At 43.0% G+C, this 15,528-nt stretch overlaps 1 protein-coding gene across 2 annotated transcripts in view; it reads left to right on the forward strand.

The window, feature by feature from the left end:
* Positions 1-15,528, forward strand: part of LOC137355816 (tumor necrosis factor ligand superfamily member 14-like) — a 164,627-nt gene that overhangs the window by 3,993 nt on the left and 145,106 nt on the right. For both annotated transcript variants that reach the window (XM_068021378.1, XM_068021377.1), the window contains exons 3-4: positions 4,409-4,439; positions 11,596-11,640. In XM_068021378.1, the coding sequence (XP_067877479.1) occupies positions 4,409-4,439; positions 11,596-11,640 (76 nt within the window). The remainder of the gene's footprint in view (positions 1-4,408; positions 4,440-11,595; positions 11,641-15,528) is intronic.

Here is a 15,528-nt window from a genome sequence, read left to right on the forward strand (position 1 = left end):
ACTGCACAAAGCAGAATGTCTGAGTAACCATAACATAGTGGTGCAGTGACGAATCAGGAGGAAGGTTGCGGGGTTATAGTGTGTGTTAAATGGGTCAGTGGGACAGGGTGTGATCAGGACAGAGATCGAGGGGTTATAGTATGCATTAAATGGGACAGGCCGGAAATCTAGGGGTTATAACAGCGAGGAAAACAAAGGTAGTTTGAGGCTATGACAAAAGTTGGGAGTGGTAAATTATATAAAAGAAAGATTTTTTCAAAATAGCTTAGCATTTAAACTGCAACCTCTTATCAGTTATCGTTCAATGAATTAGAATAATTTTACTGTAAATACATATGCATACTACTGTTAGTAATAGTCACTTATTCACTTGTTCATCTTTTGTTAAAGTCACATTAGTTTAAGCCTAAAACAAGATCTAAAATGCTGCTCTATCACGTGCCAATGTTGGGAGAGATCCTACAGAGGCCACAGAATTATTCCTGCAGCAACAAATAATTACCATAAAAGTCATGCTATTTATTTTCCTTGGCATGTTAACAAAAACTTGCTGAGATAGCAGGACTAGTGAAGATACTCCAGAAGGCACAGCGAATTGACATTTGCTTATGGAAGTGATCTAAGATACGGTAACTGAATAATCCAGAGTAAGAACAAAGAACAAAGAACAGTACAGCACAGGAACAGGCCATTCGGCCCTCCAAGCCTGCGCCGATCTTGATGCCTGCCTAAACTAACATCTTCTGCACTTCCGGGGCCCATATCCCTCTATTCCCATCCTATTCATGTATTTGTCAAGATGTCTCTTAAACGTCGCTATCATATCTGCTTCCACCACCTCCCCTGGCAGCAAGTTCCAGGCACTCACCACCCTCTGTGTAAAGAACTTGCCTCGCACATCCCCTCTAAACTTTGCCCCTCGCACCTTAAACCTATGTCCCCTAGTAACTGACTCTTCCACCCTGGGAAAAAGCTTCTGACTATCCACTCTGTCCATGCCGCTCAAAAGAAGAGTAGGACAGGCCCAGAAACGTAATAATGAGTATCAGGAATTTAAGTTTTAAAGGAAGCTTATAAAGTTGGGCCGTTTTTGGAAAAGAGGAGGTTTCAAGGTTGAACTTTTCAAGACTTAGGAAGGAATTGGGAAACTGATCTTGGTAATTTTCTTTTCCCCTGTGGTGAAGGATTCAAAATTCCATAACTTAAAAATGAGAATGTTATAAGTAGGAAAGTAAGTCAGGGAGAAATTTTCACTGAAGTTGTGGACGAAACATGAGAAATGCATTGAAGCTGGCATTATAATTAGTGAAAAGTAAGAATGCAAGAAATATATGCAATGTACGTATTATAGTGTATGAAAAGTAGCAGCTACTTTGAATTAGAACATTACAGCGCAGTACAGGCCCTTCGGCCCTCGATGTTGCGCCGACCTGTGAAACCATCTGACCTACACTATTCCATTTTCATCCATATGTCTATCCAATGACCACTTAAATGCCCTTAAAGTTGGCGAGTCTACTACTGCTGCAGGCAGGGCGTTCCACGCCCCTACTATTCTCTGAGTAAAGAAACTACCTCTAACATCTGTCCTATATCTATCACCCCTCAACTTAAAGCTATGTCCCCTCGTGTTTGCCGTCACCATCCGAGGAAAAAGACTCTCACTATCCACCCTATCTAACCCTCTGATTATCTTATATGTCTCTATTAAGTCACCTCTCCTCCTCCTTCTCTCTAACGAAAACAACCTCAAGTCCCTCAGCCTTTCCTCGTAAGACCTTCCCTCCATACCAGGCAACATCCTAGTAAATCTCCTCTGCACCCTTTCCAAAGCTTCCACATCCTTCCTATAATGCGGTGACCAGAACTGCATGCAATACTCCAGGTGCGGTCTCACCAGAGTTTTGTACAGCTGCAGCATGACCTCGTGGCTCCGAAACTCGACCCCCCTACTAATAAAAGCTAACACACCATATGCCTTCTTAACAGCCCTATTAACCTGGGTGGCAACTTTCAGGGATTTATGCACCTGGACACATCAAGATCCCACAAACAGCAATTAAATAAATGGCCATATAATCTGTTTTTGGTAGGCCAGAATTTTATGCCCCCCCCCCAAAGAGCGGGTTAATGGCGGGGCGGGGGAAAGGGGGGCGTAAAATGGAGTGGGAGGCTCAGGGGGCCCTTCCTGGCCCACTCCCGCCACCTCCGCCATTTTATGTGGGGCGGCAGCAGAGAAAAACGGCCCGTCCACCCCAAGCCAATCAAGGCCCTTAGATGGCCAGTTAACGGCCACTTAAGGGCCTCCACCCGCAGGCATGGGGATTTTACCCTTGGCCGGTCAGGTGGCCCAGGCAAGAGAAAAGATTCCTGACAAAAGTAGGCGGCTTTCTGATGGCCTGGGGGGGGGGGGGGGCCTCATGATCAGGCACCCTGTGCTTAACAGAGGGACACCCCCAATGCCCCCACCCCCCAAACCCCCAACCGACCACCCTTGTCTTGCCGAGGCCCGACTGATCATCCCTGGTGAGGCCCCAAATTCTTACCTTTTCCTGGGGCCATCCTTCTTCTTCTCGAAGTGGGTTGCAGTCCCAGCAGTGGCTACCGCTTCCGGTGATGCTGCTGGGACCAAGGGCTGCCAGCCCACTGATTGGCCAGCAGCTCTATTAGGCAAGACCTGCTGCCCCAATGAGGTGGAAGTCCTGCCTCAGACCAATTAAAGACCTGAGGACTGTAAAATGCGTTCCTGATCCACAGGCCAGGCGGAGGCAGGTTCGCCACCAACTTTTCAGTCGGTGGACGGCTCCCGTCCACCGAGGGTAAAATTCAGCTGGTAGTGTTACTTGAGTTATAAGTGTCGGCCAAGACTTCAGGAGATGTCTCTGTTCTTCAATCGTGCCATGGGATCTTTTACACTCACCTGAGACGGCAGACGGGGCTTGGTTTAAAATCTCATCTGAAAGGCAACGTTTCCAACAGTGTAGCACTCCCTCTGTATGAGTCTCTGGAGAAGCAACAACCTTCTGACTCAGAGATGAGAGTGCTATCACTGACACATGGCTGATGTTGTGAAGAGAATGAATAGAGAAAGTTTATTTTTACTGTTTGGAGAGTTAGTGATGAGACGCATCAAATTAAAATTGTCACTAAGACAGAGAGAAGAAATATTATCAGAATTTATTTTTAAAACAGGGTTGTTGGAGCATCGAGCTTTGCTACAGGGAATGACCATTGCATCTTGAAAGGGAAAACTGGATAAATATTTTAAGCAGAAGGATATACAGGGCTTTGGGAGACAGCATGGTATTAGAATTAGTTTTGAATTGCTTGAGTGAAGGGTCAGCACAGAAACCAAGAGGCCAAATGACATTTTTCTGTTTATAAACTTCTCTGGTTCTATCCTAACATGTGACCCAGAATTAAGCCAATACCACATAAATATTGGATGGGTTAACTTAATTCTGGGAGCACCAAAGAAACAGTGTGACAACATTTCAAACACTCTCCCTGTTCACACAATGTGATTTGGGTTCCGATGAAGGGTCACTGACCCGAAACGTTAACTCTGCTTCTCTTTCCACAGATGCTGCCAGACCTGCTGAGTGGTTCCAGCATTTCTTGTTTTTATTTCAGATTTCCAGCATCCGCAGTATTTTGCTTTTATTTTAGTGATTTGGGCTCTATACCTTCTTCCAATTTATATATATTTAAAACATTTATTTTATTGCCAGACCTGCTGGACCGAACACCTATGGCTAATCTGAAAGCACGGAGAAATTTGAGTGTGGTGAAAAGTGGTAACTCTTATAGACTCCACCTTCTACTCTGCTTAGTTATCAAATGAAATAAGAAACAGTGGGATGAGATTAGATGTCAAGTTGCACCAATCCAGCTAAAAAAAGAATGACACTAAGATGTTGCAGTAAGGTAGAACTCCTACAAGAATCTCATCCAATCAACCTGCACTAGATTTAAACAACTCCTGATGGTAAATGCAATTTTGCAAAACCAGTTCACCACCTAATCCTTCCTCAATCAAATTTTAAGAATAAATAGAAAGAAATTCTGCAGCTGTAAGGCTTTCTATACTTTAACAGGAAAGTTATACTAGCAGAGCTACAGCTCCCAGAGGCTGACAGTGGGACAAGTGATGTAAAACATTAAAAACAGATAATACTGGAAAAACTCAGCACCTAAAAGAGAAAAAGCAATTTAACATCTCAGGCGATGAGCCTTAGTGTGAATGGAATTACTAACAAGTATGGAGCAAGGCAATGAATCTGACCAAGGTTTCTGTAAAATGATGATACTCTGCTTTACCAATTCAGCCACAGCCTCTCGGTGAGTAACTTCCATAATGCTGATATTGATGCATATTCTAACTGTTTCTTTCCCCATTTTATTTCAGAACTCTTCTCTTATGGCTGGAAGTATCCAAGGTGAGTGATGGGTTTGTTGAATTAAAACAGGAGTTTATAAGAGCAGTAATAAGTTTCTGTAAGAAGAATTATTCATTCATATTGATAGAACTGTATTTCAGGTATGCATGATCATCTGGGAACATGTGTAATTCACCGAGTTAGTTCAATGATCTTTTACCTTGAGATTTGAACTGATATCCAGTCTATCTTGATGAGATTAAAGTGACACTGTGAGGATCTGACATGAATTGGAACAGTATGAACCCAGTTTCTAGTGGGTAAGGGTCCACAACACAATACTGGTCCCAATTTGTCTCAAAATATCATTCTCACGCAGAAAGACCACAAGGATGATCGGTGTGGAATATAGAAAATTTCATGCATGTTCTTGTCTGAGGCTATTACAAAGCAGGCACATTGTTAGACCAGTTATATTGGGCATCTATTCCTTGCTGTATCAGATTTGGGATTCTTGATGGATAGTTGTCGAATGAGCTTTACTCTGCATCTAATTCATGCTGTAACTGATCAGGGAGTGTTTGATGGTGAAATTGATGGTGAAATTTGGCATGGTCATTGTTGACAATGGAAGGGGTTGTTTCTGATAGTTTCAAAGATTGGCTCATTGGTGACACTAGGAGAGACTGGAGCTGATACTCGGAAGGGTGGGAGAAATTGCTCATGTCCGGGGGTTGATACTAACACTGGGAAAATCAACACTGACAATGGCAGAGATTGGTAGTGATGATGGGAGAAGTGGATGGTGATGCTGGGAGAAGTGGATGGTGATGATGGGAGAAGTGGATGGTGATGATGGGAGAAGTGGATGGTGATGATGGGAGAAGTGGATGGTGATGCTGGGAGAAGTGGATGGTGATGCTGGGAGAAGTGGATGGTGATGATGGGAGGAGTGGATGGTGATGATGGGAGAAGTGGATGGTGATGATGGGAGAAGTGGATGGTGATGATGGGAGAAGTGGATGGTGATGATGGGAGAAGTGGATGGTGATGATGGGAGAAGTGGATGGTGATGATGGGAGAAGTGGATGGTGATGCTGGGAGAAGTGGATGGTGATGATGGGAGAAGTGGATGGTGATGATGGGAGAAGTGGATGGTGATGATGGGAGAAGTGGATGGTGATGCTGGGAGAAGTGGATGGTGATGATGGGAGAAGTGGATGGTGATGCTGGGAGAAGTGGATGGTGATGATGGGAGAAGTGGATGGTGATGATGGGAGAAGTGGATGGTGATGCTGGGAGAAGTGGATGGTGATGATGGGAGAAGTGGATGGTGATGATGGGAGAAGTGGATGGTGATGCTGGGAGAAGTGGATGGTGATGATGGGATGCCTTTTTTTTCCATATTCCATGAAACCCTTCCCTAACAAAAATCTGTTGACTCAACTGTAATAAATAAATGTGAGACTTTAAAGGGTTGACCCTACAACGCCTGCTGTTTCAATCTCAATGAGATTGGATATAAACAATACATTGCTGTACACCCGAAGATTCATCACTGAGATGGGAAATTTACATTCAGGAAGTCAGTTGTGTCTTTGTTTTCCAATTTTAAAATTGATTCTGTTTTCCACACGCAGCAGGGAGCTGTGCTTAACTGGTAAACATTGGTTGGAAAATTGAGCAAACAGTGCTGTAGCCCCATCTCTGATTCATACATCCTCTGAGAATCAAGAGAAGGCCAACCAGTGCATCAAACCCAACTTATCAGACATGGTTCACAAAAAATATATCACCGAGCTCCCCTTCTCCCCAGTCGCAGAGTCTCCTGGGAATGGCATAAAAAAGTCTATGGCCAATTTAAGAAAAACTGTGAATTTCCTCTTTGACTTTCTACAGCAATTGAGCAGAGAACAAAGAACAGTACAGCACAGGAACAGGCCATTCGGCCCTTCAAGCCTGCACCGATCTTGATGCCTGTCTAAACTAAAACCTTCTGCACTTCCGGGGTCTGTATCCCTCTATTCCCATCCTAGTCATGTATTTGTCAAGATGCCTCTTAAACGTCGCTATCGTATCTGCTTCCACCACCTCCCCCGGAAGCAAGTTCCAGGCACTCACCACCCTCTGTGTAAAGAACTTGCCTCACACATCCCCTCTAAACTTTGCCCCTCTCACCTTAAACCTATGTCCCCTAGTAACTGACTCTTCCACCCTGGGAAAAAGCTTCTGACTATCCACTCTGTCCATGCCGCTTATAACTTTGTAAACCTCTATCATGTTGCCCCTCCACCTCCGTCGTTCCAGTGAAAACACTCCGAGTTTATCCAACCTCTCCTCATAGCTAATGTCCTCCAGACCAGGCAACATCCTGGTAAACCTCTTCTGTACCCTCTCCAAAGCCTCCACGTCCTTCTGGTAGTGTGGCGACCAGAATTGCACGCAATATTCTAAGTGTGGCCTAACTAAGGTTCTGTACAGCTGCAGCATGACTTGCCAATTTTTATACTCTATGCCCCGACCGATGAAGGCAAGCATGCCGTATGCCTTCCTGACTACCTTATCCACCTGTGTTGCCACTTTCAGTGGCCTGTGGACCTGTACGCCCAGATCTCTCTGCCTGTCAATACTCCTAAGGGTTCTACCATTTACTGTATACCTCCCACCTGCATTAGACCTTCCAAAATGCATTACCTCACATTTGTCCGGATTAAACTCCATCTGCCATTTCTCCGCCCAAGGCTCCAACCGATCTATATCCTGCTGTATCCTCTGACAATCCTCATCATTATCCGCAACTCTACCAACCTTTGTGTCATCCGCAAACTAATCAGACCAGCTATATTTTCCTCCAAATCATTTATATATACTACAAAGAGCAAAGGTCCCAGCACTGATCCCTGCAGAACACCACTAGTCACAGCCCTCCAGTCAGAAAAGCACCCTTCCACTGCTCCCCTCTGTCTTCTATGACCGAGCCAGTTCTGTATCCATCTTGCCAGCTCACCTCTGATCCCGTGTGACTTCACCTTTTGTACCAGTCTGCCATGAGGGACCTTGTTAAAGGCTTTACTGAAGTCCATATAGATAACATCCACTGCCCTTCCTTCATCAATCACCTTCGTCACTTCCTCAAAAAACTCAATCAAATTAGTGAGACACGACCTCCCCTTCACAAAACCATGCTGCCTCTCGCTAATAAGTCCATTTGTTTCCAAATGGGAGTAAATCCTGTCCCGAAGAATCCTCTCCAATGGCCTCATTTCGATGATTCATTTAGCATATCAACCCTCCTCACAGCTGTAATTGATCTTTGACCAATAATGCTACACACCCTCCTTTTTTTTTATCCCCCTCTCTATCCTGCCTGAAAACTCGATATCCAGGGATATTGAGCTGCCATTTTTGTTCTCTTTAAGCCAAGTTTCCATTATGCTAAGCATGCTTTGGACCATGGAGGAAGGAAGGTGCCAACATGAACAGGACAGGGGGGAAGTTTGCCAGTTTGAAATGAAAGGAACAAGGAGAAAGGAGGGCCAGTTTGAACTTTGGGAAGAGTATTCACTGAAATGGGGAGAGGGAGACGAGGAATATCCATTAAAATGGAGGGGGGAAAGAACGCCCTTTGAAAGAGGGCAAAGAATAATTCCTATGTAAGTACTGGCTTGAACTGACAGAGAAGCATGTCAGCTTGAACACGGGGCTGGAAGAGAGTGCCACTTTGAAATATGGAGCTAGAGAAAAGTGTCAGGTTGAACCGAGAGGAGAGAAGTCCCAGTAACCACTGGGAGAGTTCAAAGTGGGAAGTGTGTCTGTATGAAAGGGTAGAGTTGCACGGGACGCTGTGTCTGTATGAAAGGAGTTCAGTAAGTTGTCGAGGTTCGTATGGTGGGGCTTGGAGGGTCGGGTGTTTATTGGATGTGGAAGATTGACTGTTGAGGTAACTTTTTTATGTTGGTCCCAGGTCCTGAATTAAAAATATTTATATTAATTCACATGGTGTAAAAGTGTCAAATCGTTTTATTGTTATTTTATACCTTGCAACATGAACCTGATGGTCAAAGATATAACACCAAATGAGAACATAGAATTACATCGAATATGCAGGACAGACACAGACCATTCAGCCTAACCAGTCCATGCCAGCATTTATATTCAACTTGAGTATCCTGCTATCTTTCCTCATTTAACTATCAGTGTAATCCTCTATTCCCTTCTCGCTCATATAACCATAGCAACAGGAGTAGGCTATTTAGCCCCTTGAACTTGTTCTGTCATTCAATGAGATCATGACTGATATGCAACCTAATTTCACATTTGCCTTTGCCCCATATCCCTTAATATGTTTAGCTAACAAAAATCTATCAATCTCAGCTTTAAAATTAACAATTGATCTACCATCAATTGTGGAAGAAAGTTCCAAACTTCTACCACGCTTTGTATGTGGAAGTGTTTCCTGAAAAGTTTGAGTCTAATTTTTAGACTATGCCTCCAACTTCTAGACTCCCCAAACAGCAGAAATAGTTTTTCACTTAATATCATGTAAACTTCGATTAAATATTCCTTATTCTTCTAAATTCTAGGGAACACAACCCTAGTTTGTGTAATCTCTCCTTGTAATTTAATCCTTGGAGCCCAGGTATCATTCTGATAAACCTATGCTGGACTCCCTCCAAGGCCAAAATAGCCTTCCTAAGGTGTGGTGCCCAAAGCTGCTCACTGTACTCCAGATGTGGTCTAACCAGTGCTTTGTTTATTTAGAGATACAGCACTGAAACAGGCCCTTCAGCCCACTGAGTCTGTGCCCACCATCAACCACCCATTTATACTAATCCTACATTAACCACATATTCCCTACCACATCCCCACCATTCTCCTATCACCTACCTATACTAAGGACAATTTACAATGGTCAATTTACCTATCAATCTGCATGTCTTTGGCTGTGGGAGGAAACTGGAGCACCCGGAGGAAACCCACCCGGTCACAGGCAGAACTTACAAACTCCACACAGGCAGTACCCAGAATTGAACCCGGGTTGTTGGAGCTGTGAAGCTGAGGTGCTAACCACTGCGCCACTGTGCCGCCCATAGCTTGAAGCACAACTTCTACCGCTTTGTGTTCTAGTCCTATAGATGTAAAGACCAGCATTCCATTAGCCTTTTTGACTATTTTCTGTACCTGTTCATGACATTTTGACTGTCAGGTCTCTTTGAACCTTCACTGTTTTTAGCTTCTATCAGCCTTGGCTCAGTTGCTAGCACACATGTCTGAGTCAGAAGGTTGTGGGTTCAAGTCCCACTCTAGGATTTGAGCACAAAAATTAAGGCTGACACTACAGTGCAATACTGAGAGAGTGCTGCACTGTTGAAAGTGCTGTCTTTCAGATGCGATGTTAAACGGAGGCCCTGTCCGCCCTCTCAGGCAGCCATGAAAGAACCAACGGCACTATTTTGAAGAAGACTAGGGGAGTTATCCCTGGTGTTCTGGCCAATATTTGTCCTTAATCAGCATCACAAAAGACAGATTATCTGGTCATTGTCACATTGCTGTTTGTGGGAGTTTACTCTGTGCAAATTGACTGCTACATTTTCTATGTTACAACAGTGACTACACTTCAAAAGTACTTTATTGGTGCTTTGTGATGTTCAGTGGTTGTGAAAGGTGGTATAAGTACAAGCTTTTCTTTCTTTTTACCATTTAAAAAGTACCCTCCAGTTCCAGGCAGATTTGGAAATGTGGGTTTCCATTCCATCATCTGAGTCATTAATAAATAGCGAATAGTTGAGGCCCAACATAGATCCTTGTTGGGGAGGATCAACAAGTTGATACTGTTTGACTAGAAGTCACATCCTGCCAATTAGAGTACGGTCCCATTATCCCTACTCTCTGTCTGCTAACACTCAGCCAATTTCTTAACCAGGTCAGTAACTTGCCTTCAATTACATGAGCTTCAACCTTAGCTATTAGGAGGGATTTTATCAAATGCCTTCTGGAAGTCCATGTAAATAACATCTATAGACATTCCCCTGTCCACTATTTTAGTCACCTCATCAAAAAATTTAATCAGGTTCATCAGGTATGATCTACCTTTTCAAAATCCAAGACCAAAGTACTGCAGATGTTGGAAATCAAACAAAAACAGAAAACACTGAAAATACTCAGCAGGTCTGGCGGCATCTGTGGAGAGAGAAACAGAATTAAAGTTTCACCTTTCGTCAGAACAGAAGGTTTGCCGAAAGGTCACTTTACAAATCCATGGTGGCTCTTTCTCCGATCAGCTGAAAAATTTCAAGAAGTTCAGTCACCCTATCCTTACAGACTCTAGTAATTTCCTGAAAACAGATGTTAAGATAACTGGTGTATAATTCCCTGGTTTCACTCTCTCACTTTGCTTAAATGGGGAAGTGACGTGCAATTTTCCAATCTAAAGGAACGGTTCCCAAATCAAGAGAACTTTAGTAGATCATAGTCAAGGCATCTGCAATGCTTATCTAGTTTCCCTTAAATGTATCCGTCCTATTCAGCTCTACTACTCCCTATACTAACGAGTTCCACATTCGCACCATCTCTGGATAAAGGAGTTTCTCCCTAATTTCCTAATTAATTTATTGGTGACTATCTTATATCGATGACCTCTAATTTTGCTCTTCATCACAGGTGGAAGCACTCTTTTTATGTCATTCTATCAAACCCTTTCATTATTTTAAAGATGTCTATTAGGTGACCCATGAGCCTTCTCTTTTCAAGAGAAGAGAGACCAACCTGTGCGTCCTTTCCCGTAGGTATAACCTTTCAGTTCTGATACCACCCATGTAAATGGTTTTCAAACCCTCTCCAGTGCCTCTATATCCTTTCAATAATACAGCGACCAGAACTGCATACAGTACTGCAAGTGTGGACTTACCAAGGTCCAATACAAGATTAGTATGACTTCTATCCCTCTAGAAATAAACCCTAATGTTTAGTTTGGTTTTTATGGCCTTCTACACTACTTTTGGTTTCTAGATGTTTTTGATTTTCTCCTTCAGTAGGGAGTCTATTATCAATGTTAAGCTGATTGGTCTACAGTTCCCTGGATGTGTTCTAGCTTTCTTTTTAAACATGGGTATAAAGTTAGCTATCTACCATTCCTTTGGCAGTATACTTTTTCTAACAAATTATCAAATATGTGTAATGGTGAACATGTTCAAAGAATCTTTGTTTTATTATTTAGACATGATCTTCCAAGATTCAACAAAGCCTGCAGCTCATGTTACTGGTAAGAATACACCTCGGCAAGTGCCATAATTTAAAATCACTCAATCTGATTGTCACACTGACATCGTCATTCCATCTCATTGCAATAACCTCAAAACACTAACTGTGATTTTATAACGGTGTCTTATAAGCAGGTTCAGTGCCTGTCACTGACCTTGTAACAAGGCAGTAATGGGATTCAATACATCTCAGCCATTTTTACAGGGAAAGTGTGTTATGAAAGGATACAGTAGCTCAATGATTCTGGTAAAGAATTAACAATCCAGAGGTCATGAGTTCAAATTTCACCATGACAAGTTGTGAAACTGAGTTCAAAAAATCTAATAATTTGTGGGAAAGCACCAGGAAAATAACCATGAAAGCTTCTAGATTGTCATAAAAGGCCCACCATGTATTTCAGCAAAGAGAGTCTGTTACCCATTCATGTTATTCTGGTCCCAAACTATATGATTGCCTCTTAATGCCCTATGAAGTCCTTAGCAAGTCACCTCAGTTTTATGTAACTGCTACAAAGTTCAATAAGAAGATGATTGGATGGACCTATTGGAAAATTGGCCAAGTTGGGAGAGTTGTCCCATCCACAGACATAGCCATATTCACAGCATCTAATGTGTCAGCCAAGACTCCTCCCTCATCGGTCCTGCCCCATTGGCAGGATATGCCACCAAAAGTAGCAGCACATTCCAGTAGGAGTGACTTTGAGAGTCCTCAACATTGACTCTGAACCCCAGGAAGTCTTAATAGCTGCAGGTCCTGCTGAATACCACCTCCCACCCCACCTGTCTCCCCCAAATAATAGATCACTACTCCATGTTGATCATCATTCATAGGAACTGCAGAGGGAAGCAAGTGCATAGAATATACTCTAATTGGAGAATTTCAATGTCCACCACCAAGTGGGTTGGTAGTAGTACCACTGATCAAACTAATTGAGTTCTGAAGGACAGACTGGGCCTGCATCAGGTGGTGAGGGAACCAACATGAGAAACCAATTTGTCCTTATCTTCAGCAACTTACTTGTTTTTGACACGTGTGTTTATGATAGCAATAGCAGAACTGACCATCACACAATCCTTGTGAAGACAAACTCTCATCTTCACCCTTCCTACCAGCACTGTGGGTGTACCTACCCAACATGGATTGCAACGGTTGAAGAAGGTGATTCACCAACACCTTCTCAAGGGCAATTAGGATGGGAAATAAATGCTGGCCTGGCCAGCGATGCCCACATCCCATGAATGAATAAAAAAAAAATTCCTTCATCTTCTGTAGCACTACAACCATGCTAAATGGGACTGACTAAGGACAGATTTGGCAGCTGAAAACTATGCATCCATGAGGTACGGAAAAATTGCAAACCACCACAATTTGTGACTTCATGGCTTGGCATATTCTTCAAATCTTGATCACAATCAAGCCAGGACACCAACCCTGGTTCAATGTGCAATATAGAAAGGCATGCCGGCAGCTGAACCAGACATATGCACGAATGAGGTATAAACTTAGTGAAGCAATCCACAGAGCTATAATAAAAACAGAAAAATGATAGAAATACTAAGCAGGCCAAATACCATCTGTGGAGAGAGAAACAGAGTTAACAGTTTCAGGTAGATGATCTTTCATCAGAACTCCTGAGGGCTACCTGCACATTAAAAACACAATGGGTGGCACAGTGGCGCAGTGGTTAGCACTGCAGCCTCACAGCTCCAGCGACCCAGGTTCAATTCTGGGTATTGCCTGTGCGGAGTTTGCAAGTTCTCCCAGTGACCGCGTGGGTTTCCGCTGGGTGCTCTGTTTGCCTCCCACAGCCAAAGACTTGCAGGTTAATAGGTAAATTGGCCATTATAAATTGCCCCTGGTATAGGTAGGAGAATTGTGGGGATGTGGTAGGAATATGGGATTCATGTAGGATTAGTATAAATGGGTGGTTGATGGTTGGCACAGACTCGGTGGGCCGAAGGGCCTGTTTCAGTGCTGTATCTCTAAAAATAAAAAAGCAGCAGGCTATAAACATAGTTAAGTCACCTCACTATCAACACATTAGAACAGAGATCTGTAGCCCAACCAATTACAGCCAAGAATGGTGGTGGACAACAAGGCAACTAATAGTTGGAAGCTCCATGAATGTTCCCATCCTCAACCATGGTGGAGCCCACCACATGAGTAGGAAAAATAAGGCTTATTTGTTTGTAAGAATCTTTAGCCAGAAGTGCCGAGTGGATGATCCTTTACAGCTACTCATGTGGTCCCCACCACCATAGATACCAGTTTCCAGCCAATTTGGTTCACTCAATGTAACATTAAGAAGTAACTGAATGCACTGGACACAACAAAAACTATGGGCCCTGACAGCGTTTTGGGTGTATTGCTGAAGACCTGTGTACCAGAACAAGCCATTTCCCTAGCCAAGCTGTTCCAGCATAGCTATGATATACTGGCATCTACCCAAAAATGGGCAAGACTACCCAGATATGTCCTATCCACATAAAACAGGACAAATCTATCTCTCAATTACTGCCCTATCAGCCATCTCTCAATTATCAATAAAAGATGGAAGGAGTCATCAATAGTGTCATCATGCAACACCTAATCACCAATAACCAGCTCATCAATGCTCAGTTTGGGTTCCACTAAAACTACTCAGCTCCAGATTGCATCACAGCCTTGATTCAGATATGAATGCAACAGATGAAGATCTGAGGAGAGATGTGAGTAGCTTTCCTTGACATAAGGACAGCATTGACTATGTAATGCACCAAGGAATCCTAGCAAAAAATGCAAGAGGGTTGGGGAAGACCTTTCAATAACTGGAGTCATACCTGACACAAAGTTGAATGGTTGTGGTTGTTGGTGGTCAATCATCATATCCTCAGGACATCACTTCAGGAGTTGCACAGAGCAGTGTATTTAGCCCAGCCACAAAGGTACTACAAGAGTGTCAGAATGTTTCATTGACCATACTGCTGCTGCTTGTAGCTATTCCTGCCAGGCAATCTGCTGTCATGGGTATGTCACACTCGTCTATCTTGCACCATCCTCACACATCCACTGTAGCTCATCTGCAACCGCTCTGTGACATCGATCATCCAACTAGACCTAGGTCGACCCATCTTTCTGCAGCCCTCCACTTTGCCCTTTAGAAGTGATCTCAGTAGCTTTTCAACTCTGATCAAATGGCCAAAATACTGACATTTCTTTTCTGGATCTCACTTTTTAGTGTTCTTTTTGCTCTTGCAGTTTCAAGCACCTCTTCATTTGTCTTATGGTCTGTACAAGGAATTTTAAACAAACACCTTAGCATCCAGATTTCAAAGGCCTCTATTTTCTTCCACAGATCTTTACTTATTATCCAGGTTTCTGCGGCATGCAGGAAAGTGGATAGAATGTAGCATCATATGAGTTTTTTTCCATGTTGAAAGCTTGAGCTTTCTTGTTAACACATCCTCCATCTTCACAAAATTACTTCTGGTTATCTCTATCATTCTTCTGACTTTGGCTTCACCATCTATCATCTTCTGTTATGGACAGACTATATAATCTTAAACACAGCTGTCTGAATATAAGGCTGTGCTCCTCCTCACTAGTTTAAAGTCAGTCCACATATATCATTCAACATCCTTTGAAGATACACTGAAACAAAAGGCTAGATTCGCTTATTGATATCAAATTTCTAGCCTATGTGACACAATGCAAAACCTGGTATCATTTAACCCAATTAGCATCTTAAGTTCAGACTGTGTTTGTGTGAACCATCCTCAGACCTCCTGAAGCCCACCACAGCTCCTGGATTTTCCTGTTGAGAAATCCCTTGTGTGACTGTGGAATTTTAACTCACCTATTTTTTCTAGCAATTGGAAAAAATAAACACAAATTCCCCTTTTTACACAGT

Source organism: Heterodontus francisci, chromosome 43 (assembly GCF_036365525.1).
Source record: "Heterodontus francisci isolate sHetFra1 chromosome 43, sHetFra1.hap1, whole genome shotgun sequence".
Classification (NCBI taxonomy): domain Eukaryota; kingdom Metazoa; phylum Chordata; class Chondrichthyes; order Heterodontiformes; family Heterodontidae; genus Heterodontus; species Heterodontus francisci.